Here is a 12234-nt window from a genome sequence, read left to right on the forward strand (position 1 = left end):
TTTACCCATTCCCGTTAAACACATGGCAGGAAGGCTTACAGCAAGCTCATCTAAGAATGACTTCCGTGTTATTTCACTTAGGATGGAATTCTGCCCATGCGTTTCATAATTGGCCTGTGATCTGGGGGATTAATATTGGGTAGTTGCTTGGCCACACCATCAGTTTTCCACATGGAAATCGCATGAAATGTCTTTCACAAATGCTTTGCCTAATGAACACAGACTTCAAGCCAATAGTTCTCAAAATGAAAGAAATATAAAAGCCATTAACCCTTTAGTAGTTCTGCATTAAATAAATGTCTGTTTTAATCTACTAGGGGCATCGCAGTGGGTGTTTCAGGAGCATTGACCTAATGTGCTCCTGTGGTCATGGCTTTAAGTCTTGACTCTTAGCTCAAGGGTAGAGAGCTTGCCTTCTGTGTGCAGAACCCTGGCTGCCACCTTGAGCAGTGAGAAGGAGAGACCCAGAAGACCAAGTGCTGAATCAAGACAAATAATCCTCCTGAGCTCCACTGTTTTATAAAATAATTAAATTGGGATAAGTTATAATACAGCATGCTCTTCTATAAACATTTCCACTTATTAGTTTAACTGATTGCTTAATGGTTCCTCCTTATCTGGGAAGTATTGTAGCCGAAGTGAATCCACTTTATTAAATCACATTTCCTGCTTGCAGTGAACTTCCAGGGTGTTAGAGATGGGGAAGTCATGCATAGAAAACAGAAACAAGTATAAGGCTAAATACCTTATGTGCTAGAAGGTTCTAGAGGCTTCCACGGTGCTCAGTGCACAGCAGTGGAGTGCATGCTGCAGGAAGTGCACGTGTGCCACGATGGTTCTCTATCCTTTTGTGTGACCATAACCTGCCTCACCCTGTTTTTAGCCATTGGATGGCCACAGCCATGACTAACGTGAAGAAATAATGTTAACAGCCAGCAGTGGACCTTGTGTGTTACAATAACTGCCAGCCAGTGAGGTTGTTACCCCACCAGCAATGTCGGAGAAAGGCTTTCTCCTTAACAGCGTGTTTATATTTTGTCAATCTTAGTAAAAATATTGTTAGAATTTTAATGTGTTTTTCTTTTCATGCATGAGGAAGAAAACCATTCCATATGATTGAGTTGTTGGTATTTCCTCTTCTGTGGACGGTCACTTCCTCTGCTTTGAGTTCAAACCTTACGTATTAAGAAATGAGCCCTTTGACTATTTGGTAATTAGTTTTCATAGGAATATTTTTTTATTTCATTTTTAGCATAAGGAATTTATACTTCTCCTGGGGTTTTTTAGTTTGTGTAAGTGTTTGCATGTACTCCTGTGTGTGCAGGTGTGTGTAAGGCAACACTTCTTTTAGAGAGGTTCTCTGGGTGTCTGGGACTTGCCGCTAGGTTAGGCATGACAGCCAGTGAGTCCAGAGTTCTCTTGTCTCTGTCTCTGCACTGCTGGGGTTACAAGTGCAGGCAGAATGCCGGTGCTTGCTTGAGAAGCGTGTGCTTTACGGACTGAGCTATTATCCCAACCACTTTTACTTTTTCCATTTTAGGTTTAATTTCATTTTCAGAATAGTTTCTGCCAGTCTGAGATGTTGTTTAGTTCTCAGAGTATTTTCATAGCTTTGGTTTGTCTGTGTCTTTCAGGAGTGACTATTAAAAGCTTTGAGCTCCCTGGAACTGGGCAAGGTAGCCCACGCCTGTAACCTCTCCACTCAGGGGTCTAAGGTCGTAAAGATAAAGAGTTCCTCCTGTGTCACAGAGAAGAAGATAAAGCAAGTGGAAGTGAGGGGAGGGAGGGAAGGAGGGAGGACAGGGAGAGAGGGGAGGGAGGGGAGACACAGGCTGATGGTTGGCCAGGCCATCTGATTCCTGTTCTTGAATGTCCATAACAAGTGTATGCTTTGTGCAGGTGGAGGGCTAGTGCAGCATCCGTGCAGCAGAGTTGGAAGTGTATCCATGTATCCCATGTTTTTCCTAGTTAGAAACTCCAGCGGGCGGGGGAAATAGCTCAGTCGGCAGAATACTTGCAAGAGGACAGCCTCTAAGGCCAGATGAAAGAGTCTTGACATTGCCTATAATCCCAGCCCTAGGGAGGCAGAGACAGGTGGATCCAGGTTAGTGAGAGACCCTGAGTCCGAGAAACTATAGGCAAGGTAGTTCACACACACTCGCGCACACACACACACACTGTGTGTGTGTGTGTGTGTGTGTGTGTGTGTGTGTGTGTATTTCAGAGACTTTGGCATGCTGGAGAACAGCTGCAGCTCTCCCATGTCTTCGTCCTCCGCTCCAGCTGTGCTGGTTCTGACGGGCTGACAGCCAACCACGCTCTCTAATTAATGCTTGCTCTCGCTGCTGCTCTCCCCCGTGCCTGTCAGTGTGTCTATCTAGGCATTTTCTCCATGGCACCTATCCCCAAGCTATACGTGTTTTCAGAAGGCTTGGTCTGGCACATACCATCGGTGACTCCACCTAGTTAAAAAACGTTCACATGACACAATTTTTAACGAGTTATAATTAGAAATAGATTTTGATTACATCTTAAAGCCCCTGAAAAGACTTGTCATAGCCAGGAAAATTTTAGGATTTATAAGCCTAATTAGGAGGTTAGCCTTGCAATGAAAATACCTGCGGATAAAGGTGGATCATTTTTGAGAAGTCACTTTCTCTAGGCAGAGGTCCCCTGAAGCAAAGCGCCTCGGCCCCTTCCTCCCTCTCTCACTTGTTAGGGACTCAGACACCTGCCCTCTCAATGTGTTCCTAACAAGGCAGTCGTCCTAACTTAGGGGCAAACGTGGAATATGTCTTTATAAGAACTTTAACGTGACCCATATTCCATGCTGCAGGCCTGAAGCGTGCTGGGCACAGCGGGCTGATTATTATTGTTAGCTGTGGGAATTCCCCCTGCTGTGTCTACACCACAGATCCCAGGATGTTATTACCTTGTTCGGATCTAACTCAGTTTTGATCATGGATTTGACTTTAAAATGTTGTTTTCCTAGTTAATGCTCTTGAACATGAGATAAAACAAGTGCTTTTCATAATCCCAGGGTTCCTTTCTGACGCTCCCCCACCCCCACCCCATAGGCCTTCTAAACATGGAAATCTAACTCATTTTGTATTTTGATTTCAAACTAATATCTGTATTATTGTGACAGAGCAGAGACTCTATGTCAGGCCATGTTTGTGGAGATTGTCTATTTTAAATTTATTTTGTTTGCTGTTGTCTTGAGGCACTGGGAATCGAACCAAGAGCTTTGAGCAGGCTGGGTCTGTCCTACCACAGGGCTGTACTCCCAGGCCTTAAAGTGTTTGTTATTGTAGCTTAGTTCAACTCACCCGGATGCAGGGTTGATCTTTCATAGCTTCAAGGTCACGGCTTAACCACAGGCTGCAGTTTACATCTGGGCCCAGGGAAGTTGCTCATTGTATCTGGAGTTCATATTGTGCAGTTCACGTCAAGATGGGCCAATAGATCAAAAATAGTCAGATTATAGAACAGAAAACATCCGCACCATTTATGATGGGGGTGTCTGTTTAGCTTTCTCTGCATGTGTCTCCATCTTAGAGTAAGTGGAGCACAACTCATGGGGGCACAGACCCTAGGCACGCAGACCCTGGGCGGGCAGACCCTGGGCGGGCAGACCCTGGGCGGGCACCAACTAAAGGACAGAGACTCATCAGTGACCTGAATGCACATCACCAGGGACATGTTCCTGCAGTGTCTCCTTGTATGTCATATTGTTAAAAAATTTTTTATTATTGTTTTAAATCATATGTGTCTGTGTGTGGGTTTGCGCACAGACTGTGGAGGCCAGGAGATGGCAACGCGGGTTCTGAGAATTGAACTCAAATCCTCTGGAAATATGTACTCACGACCACTAAGCCATCTCTCCCGCCTGCTTGATTCTTAGCAACTGTCTTTTGATGGTGGGTGCCACCTAGAGTGTCCGACTCATGGGGGTGAGGGTAGGGGTAAGTGCGTAGTTTAACCTGAGGTGACAACCTGGCTGCAGTATGCTGTGAGGAAAGCGAAGGCCTGTAAGGTTTTCTTATTTTGCTTGGGCAGACAGTGACCCTGAAACAGCAGCACCCTGCATCCATTGCTCCATGTTCAAAGCTGATGATGCTCATTTTGGAGACGGCCAGAAAAGAACAAAGGTCTTGATAGAGTTTGACCATGGAGCAAGATTAAGTGTTAATAAAACCGTAGGCTGCATGGCAGTGTGGAGGCTGCCTGTCCACGGAACAGCAGTCGTGGTGTAGCATGGGCAGGGGACATGGGCAGGTGCACTGTTTGCTACAAAGCGAAGTTGGTCAGGGCCTGTTCTGGGAGGGTCTGGGCAGCAGTGCACTGGGTCAGGAGGGCAGCTCCAAGCCTCCAGCTGGATCTTGTATTTAAGTTGGTACCTGGCTCTGCACTGGCAGCAGAAGTTGCTTGTTTCAAAGTTTTCACCAGTAGAAACGGCCCCATCTAGTACTTTCCTGTGTATGTGAAAGAAAACCTAACTCTGTCTTTCTATCCCCTTTCCCCTCCCCCATCTCTCCTGTTTCCCAGCTCTCCTCTCTCTCCTCTTACTTCTCCCTCCTCCCCTATCTTTTCCATTTCTCTGTCTCCCTTCTCTCTCTGTCTAGCCTCTATCTCCCCATTTCCCTCTCCTATCTCTCTTCTCTTTGTCTTTCATCTCCTTCTCCCCCTCTTCTCTCATCTTTTTCCTATCTCTTCCTCTCTCTTCTCTCTTTTGCCTCCTCTCTCCTCCCATCTTCTTTCTTCCTCTTCTCTTTCCTCCCTCCCTTCCCCTCCCTTCTTCCCTCCCCCTCCCTCTCTGCCTTCCTCCATCCTTCCTCTCTCCCTCCATCCTTCTCCCATTCTTTCTTCCTGTCTTTAGCATTTGGAACACAGCTTCTGGTGCCTGTCACTATAACCCTGACTGTGTCATCATGCCTGTTTCTTGATGGAGCAGCTGTAAGTATTGTCCTCTCACATGATGTCATGAGGAAGCACCACCCTCCCTCCATGCTCTGTCTTCCCCTCGGCTTCTTGTTGGACGTGTTACTGGCTTCTCATGGTTGGGATTTGTGATATTTGCGTTCCAGTTTAGAATAGAGTTGATTTTTCTCTGTTGGGACTTATAAATGTGACATATAAATGTGTAACTATTTGTAACAAAAATGAAGTCTGCGGAACTAAGCTTTTTCAGTGGAAGTGGCTTTCCTGGCTGTACGTGTCAGGAGGTGCTGTCGTTTGTTTGTTCCCAGCTCTGCTCTTTTATTCCAGCTCAGGCTAAGTTGCCATAGTTTCTTCTATTCATTTGACACTTTCTTGGACTCTTTTCTCTTTTTTGATGTAATTTTGTGACAGGAGTTTCATAGAAAAGTTTCTCAGGCATTCATTCTGGAATGTTCTTATTGGGGAATCACATTTGAGTTTTAGTTGAGCTGTCTACAGATTATTAGTCTCAAAACCATCGGCTGCCCATTCCATCCTTCCTGTGCCCAGCCTAGCAGACAGGAACCCGGTGCCCAGCCTAGCAGACAGGAACCCGGTGCCCAGCCTCGCAGACAGGAACCCGGTGCCCAGCCTCGCAGACAGGAACCCGGTGCCCAGCCTCGCAGACAGGAACCCGGTGCCCAGCCTAGCAGACAGGAACCCGGTGCCCAGCCTAGCAGACAGGAACCCGGTGCCCAGCCTCGCAGACAGGAACCCGGTGCCCAGCCTCGCAGACAGGAACCCGGTGCCCAGCCTCGCAGACAGGAACCCGGTGCCCAGCCTCGCAGACAGGAACCCGGTGCCCAGCCTCGCAGACAGGAACCCGGTGCCCAGCCTCGCAGACAGGAGCCCGGTGCCCAGCCTTGCAGACAGGAATCCGGTGCCCAGCCTGCTACTTCGCATCTCTCTCTTCTCTCTTGACATTCTTAAACTTTTATGCTAACCAGGCATAGCGTTCATTTGTCCCATCACAAGTTGCCATCCCCATAGCAAAGGCACACCGGTTTACAGCTCTGCAGGGGCAGAGTCTCACAGGTGCGTGCTGGCGGCGCCAGGCTCTCCCAGCGGCTGTGGGCAGTGGCTGGATCAGGTCTTTCTGTTAGTTTTGCTGTTTGCTGTTGGCACCCTTGGCTTGTAGCTCGTACTTTAGTCTTTCTTCCATCTTCACATGGTGTTTCTGCCCCTGTGTCTCCATCTCTTCTGCTTTCTGGTACAGAACAGTCAAAGTTGGTAGGGCAGAGCCTAGTTCAGAATCTTCCTCATCCTGACACCATTTATAAAGACCCTGTTATCAGATAAGGTCGCTGATCATCTGTACTGATAACTCAGACATCAGGATTTGCTTCCGGGGAGACAATTCAACCTTTGACAACATTCTCAAGTTTCACTGGAATGTGGCCTCTGTGCTTATTAAATCCCATTGGCAGCCAGTAGGCCCTTCACTCAGAGACGTGACACTCTGCTTCAGACACAGGAAATTCCTCGTTTAAAAAGTTTGTTTTGGCTTTTATGTGTATGCGTGTGTATGTCAGCTTGTCTGTGTGTGTGTATGTCAGCTTGTCTGTATGTGCATCATATGCATGCAGTGCCTCGAGTGGCCAGAAGAGGGTGTCAGAGTCCCAGGAACTGGAGTTGTCCGCTGAGCCTTATGGGTGCTGGGAACCAAACCCCGTCTTCTTCTCTGCTGAGCCATCCCTCCAGCCCAGTAAATGTCTTAATTCTTTATAATCACTGTGTCTGTTACTTCCTTTATGACTGTCACTTGTCAGTGTGTATCTTCCTGGATTGGCCCTTCCTATCCCTTAGTTTCCTCCCTTTGCCCTTAGTCTTTCATGCTTTCAGTCTTTGAAAGCTTTGGGGTGTTTCGACTCAGATTGTCTAGGACTGTAGTTAGAACTATCTCCTGCTTCAGTGGAGGCCTTCGTTCTTCGTGCTGATGTTTTTATTTGTGATCCCCGGGGCTTTGTCACAGTCGTGGGTAATGACCGACACAGGCCGGGGTGGTGGCACAGTGTCCACTGCACTTTAGATGTCTATTCCTGGCCTGCAATCCTTGCATGAAATGAGAAGGGCTGACCTGGAGTTCTGTGGGAAGGGCTGAGCAAATGACATGGGGACATTCCCTTTGTGTGCATTCATCAGTGCGTGTGTGTGCATGTGCATATGTGTGCACATGTGTGCATGTATGTGATATGTGTGCACATGTATGTGCATGCACATGTATGCACACATGTGTATGTGCGTGTGTGTTCATCTCTGTGTGCATGTGTTCATATGTGTGTGTGTACACGTGCGTGCATGCGTGCGTATGTGTGTGTGTTCATGAGACAGGTAGGGATTTGCTTCATGGTTGGAATCCCCGTGTGATTCCCCTGCTGGACCTGCCCCCTTGTGAAATGTACTCCTGCCTGATGATCCCCGGAGTCATGTCAAGCTCCGCCCTGCTTCTCTGCCAAGTGTTAACACCTTCACCCGGCACGCTCACTCTCCACGGTTAGTCTTCCTTCTTAAGGGCATGTCTTTTTTTTTCTCTCTAACTTTATCCTCCCTGTGAAAACATTTGTGCTGGACTTCTCAGTTTGTTAGTTGGAGGGAGGAGAGCCTTCCTTTCCCACAATTCAGGGGTGACCTTGAGTAGCTCAGATGACCCCAGTGTACCCGCTCTACTGTCTCCTCGAGGCAGGGCAGACCTGCGTCAAGTCCAGTCGTTTTTACCTAGTTACCGCTGCACTCTGATAGAAATGCCACAACACTTCCATTTTCCTCATGTTGCTCAGTGTCATTGTGGCCTATGTCCGTTAAGAGGCATGTGCCAGTGGGTCTCAGGAAAAAAGGGCAGGAAGGTGGCTTTTTATGCCTTTTAACTTTTTCACTGCTTCTTCTGTGAGACATTTGGTCACACGCAGTTTTGTGGGCACACACGTACCCATATGAACACATATACACATGCCCTCTAAGCTAACAGCTCGGCAGGGTTTGGCTGTGTGCCTTCTGTCCGAGTTTTTAATTTTCTTTGGCACTGGGGAAGGTAAGGACTTGCATGCTTGTTGGAGTGCTTTTCCGTGTTGATGTAGAAATGGGGGACAGCTCAAACATTAATCACCAAGAAATCAGATAGGATCGTAAAGGTTTAGCGATCACACATTGCTAATTGGTCTGAAGGACAGAAGTAATTTCAGCAGCTTTTAACCTGAAAGTCTGTGAAATGATTGCGTGGTAAATTTGAAAACTTAAGGTCGGTCTCTCTCTCTCTGTCTCTTTGGTTTTTCGAGACAAGGTTTCTCTGTGTAGCCTTGGCTGTCCTGGACTCACAGAGATCTGCCTGCCTCTGCCTCCTGAGTGCTGGGATTCCAGGTGTGTGCTACCATGCCTGGATTTTTCTCTCTCTTTCTTTAAAAAAAAAAAAAAAAAAGAAAAGGCTTTCATGTTTATTAGTGCACCTGACTAGTATTTAAAAAGATTTAACCAAACACACAGAGAAAATACTTCCCATCTTTCCCCCCCTTTTCTTTTCAGCCAAAAACCGTGGGATTGCGATCCCTGTGGACTTGGACAGCCAGGTTAACACTCTCTTCATGAAGAACCACTCAAGCACGGTGCAGAGAGCGGCCATGGGCTGGAGGCTCTCGGCTCGATCTGGCCCTCGCTTCAAGGAAGCTCTCGGAGGGCCAGCATGGGATTACAGAAACATCATCGAGAAGTTACAGGTGCAATGAGAGCGCGAAGCGGCAGCAATGTTTCCTAAGTGCTGTATTCTTCAGTGTGTCTTATAATACAATATGGTTGAAAATATGAAATTCTTATTTAAGGGTAAAGCTCCCCTTTATAATTCTCTGCCACCACTACCCTTTAAATGAGCAACATCTGGATAAATTGTCCTGATGTACTTTTTAATAAGTATATATAATTTGACGTGTTCTAATTATTTCTTAGTAAGTTGTGGCCCTTGATATAAATATAAATATGCCACTAATAAAGTTAGTAAAAATAGCTTACTGTAAAAATACATGTAGTGCATTAAATTTTCACTGTATGTACTTAGTTTATCCTCCAGTGTTCACTGATTTCCCTTTGGTCAGAATGAGCTGGTTCTTCTATGCACCAGGCCCTGGATGAACCAGGAAATAGTCACCAAGCCTGCTGTTACCTTGTTCTTAGGTTCTTACCCCGATGCTGTGAAAACTAAACTCTGCCTCTCAGGTCGTTGGCCTTTGTTGTTGACCCTGGCGAGGCATTTGGATTTCGTTAAGGGTGATAGCAAATCCTTTGGAGAGTTCCCGCATTGATGGCACACACTCTGCTCTTCCTGAGGTTAGATCCCCAGCACTCAGGTGCACATACCCATACAGATGCATACACATACACATGTTAAAAGTAAAATCTGAAAAAGAAAAATAAGGCAGCGACTGTAATGGAGAGAGACACAGATAGATTTGGGATGGATTTTCTTGCCAGGCGGGAACGGCAGATGGATGGATGGATGGACGGACGGAGGACAGACAACAGAGGAGTCGAGGGTTACCATGGGTTAGATGTGGTTGCACAATTTGTAAGACATGAAACAGTGCAAGGTTAGGGGAGGGACTAGGAATTGGAAGTCTGTCTGGAGAGTTTTGTGACACCTATTCTAATACCTAAGCGGCTCTGCCAGACGGCTCGCTGGGTGTGCGAGTCTGGAGTGGTGCGGTCTACAGATGTCTGTGCTGGAAACATCAAAGAGAATGTTCTAGCATGTACATAGAGGTGAAAACCACAGCATTGGATGAGCAGCCTTGGTGAAGTGGGAGCTATAAAAGGAAGGACACGAGCAAGCAGGGCTTAGTGAAGGAGGGGTCAGGACGCCAGTGGGAAACTAAGTCACAGAAGCCAAGGGAAGGTGGCCATGTAAAGTGAAGTGTCGCCATGTGGAGCCACTAGCCATGGCATGGTAAGATGGAGTGGAGGAGTGACCACCCACACGAGAGGAGGGTGATGCTCATGGCTCACGCACACTCGGTGATAACGGGAGCTGACATCTGACACAAAGGGGCAGTGTGCACCGGAGCTGTTCCTGGCACCTGTTTTAAGTCTCCACAGCAAACCTAGGTGCCGCTGCCGGTGTCCTGACGTCATGGCGGGCAGTTCTGACTTACAGGGAAGGATGACGTCATGAGGGTCAGTTCTGACTCATGGGGAAGGCCGATGTCACAAGAACCTGAGCACTTTTTGTTCAGCGGGTGGTCCAGCAGGCCAGCTTCACCAAGCGGGGGCGTTTCTGATAAGCAGCCGCTCTTTGTAAAATATCCACACCCCTCGTTAGCATTTCCTTCATTTTTACTGCTATCAGATTGTTCCCAGGAAGCCAATTGGGGGCCTGAAAAATGAAGCATACCAGGTTGTCAGAGGAACCTGGCATGGCCGCCACCCATTTGCCAGCGCCATAGACAAGCTCCCTAAAGCTGAATGGCCCCTGGCCTCTGCTGAGGGTGGGCCTCCCAGGCCACAGAACTGAGGTGGTGAAGTCTCCTGTCCCAGCCTGTTTGGTAGTCACTCAAGCGTCAGCTTTCTCACTGGAGTAACTGGCCAGTATGAGCTGTCAGCCTTGATGCTGAGGGAGGGAGCTCATCTCCCTGAAGATATTTTAGCCTGACTCAGAAATAGCACTGGGACTCTTTTTAGCAAGAAACAGGATGAAAAAAGCTCGTCGAGCCTATCAGTAAGTGTAACTGAAATAGTATTGATGTCTTCAAACCCTGAACAGTATACTAATGTGCTTTGAATGTCATATGAGCAAGTGTTTTCATTGGAATAAAGGCTTAGCTCTGGTGACCAGTGACACATAGGAAATGTTTGTGTAGCTGTTGCCATGTTTGTCTCTAATCCGCTCCGAATCATCGTGCCTTCATTGTGAGGTGGCTCTACAGCATCTTCCTCTTACACCTACATCCTGACAAGTCCTTAGTTACCTACCAATCCATTCCTTTATGAGTTGATTTAAAAGTATATACAAGGCTGGAGAGATAGCTCAGTGGTTAGGAGCGCACATACACTGCTCTTCCAGAGACTGTGGGTTCTGATCTCACACCTGTGTCAGGAGGCTCACAACAGCCTGCAACCCTAGCCTCAGGGGATCTGATGCCCTCTTCTGGCTTCTGTGGGTACCATTATACAGGTGCATATGCCCTTCCTTTTATATATACATATTTAAAAATCCTGAAGGTATGCAGACATGGCGAGGGGACAGCAGCCCGGGCTGAAGTGTACACAGCAAATGCTTGCTGTGGTGGGAAGCCGGGGTCTGCCCTGTGCACCTTCTTCCTGCTGTTCTTCCTGCTGTCGCATCTGAAGGGCGTTCACGTGAGTCCTCTGTGCCTCTCCTCAGGATGTTGTGGCCTCCCTGGAGCAGCAGTTCAGCCCCATGATGCAGGCCGAGTTCTCCGTGCTGGTGGACGTGCTGTACAGTCCGGAGCTGCTGTTCCCAGAGGGCAGCGATGCCAGGATCAGATGTGGTGCCTTCATGTCAAAGTAAGTGGGGCTGGCCAGGCCAGGAGGCTCACTGGGGTGGAAGAGAGAGGGCCCCTGTTGTCCACTTTCACACTGCCAGTGTCTCCAACAGTCCAGGACACCCATGATCCTTTCCAGAACTCTCTACGGCACAAAGGAGCTGCCGTTGTGGTAGCTACGAGGCACACGTGGTTTCATAGATTAACATGGAGACTGATTACAATGAGATAATATCTCACCACCACCACCCCCCCCCCCCCCCGCCCCAGTTACATCCCAACATTCAGTGGCTGTGTGTGCTTCGCATCTACCGGCTCTACAGCACAGATCCAGATGCTGCTGTTAGCGTGGCACCCTGCTAGAGAGCGAGGTCTAGGATGTGGAGGTGAGGGTGTGGGAGGGAGTTAACTGCAGTAGCCAAAATCGAGCAGCTCTGATCCCTTGAAAAGGTGGAGGCACCGCGTGTTAGAGAAAGCAGAGGAAGACATGGGGCGAGCTGGCTGTGGGAATGCATTACAGACCCCACAGCGGGCAGAGGAAGGGTCGCCCCGCTGGCTTTAGTGGTGAAAGGCTTCTGTGCTGTTACAGTCCATGGCTCAGGGTGACTGACTATTGTCTGTCCTTACCCTACCCGCTACCATCTCTCGGAAGAGCCAGAGTCTCATTTGTAAGCTTAGCCAGAGGGCTAGAACTCAGTTTTATAGCTAGCCACGCCGGGCCCGGGCGCTGCTGTGCCAGCCCTCTAATGAAGCCGAGTTGGCGAACGAGAAG

The 12234-nt window shown here is 48.1% G+C and overlaps 1 protein-coding gene across 2 annotated transcripts in view; it reads left to right on the forward strand.

Annotated features, from left to right (window-relative positions):
* The window catches only part of ITPR2 (inositol 1,4,5-trisphosphate receptor type 2), a 409555-nt gene that overhangs the window by 200133 nt on the left and 197188 nt on the right, over nt 1-12234 (forward strand). For both annotated transcript variants that reach the window (XM_084764875.1, XM_084764876.1), the window contains exons 35-36: nt 8497-8687; nt 11342-11484. In XM_084764875.1, the coding sequence (XP_084621001.1) occupies nt 8497-8687; nt 11342-11484 (334 nt within the window). The remainder of the gene's footprint in view (nt 1-8496; nt 8688-11341; nt 11485-12234) is intronic.

Source organism: Acomys minous (genome assembly GCF_964271855.1).
Source record: "Acomys minous genome assembly, chromosome: 17".
NCBI classification, from domain to species: domain Eukaryota; kingdom Metazoa; phylum Chordata; class Mammalia; order Rodentia; family Muridae; genus Acomys; species Acomys minous.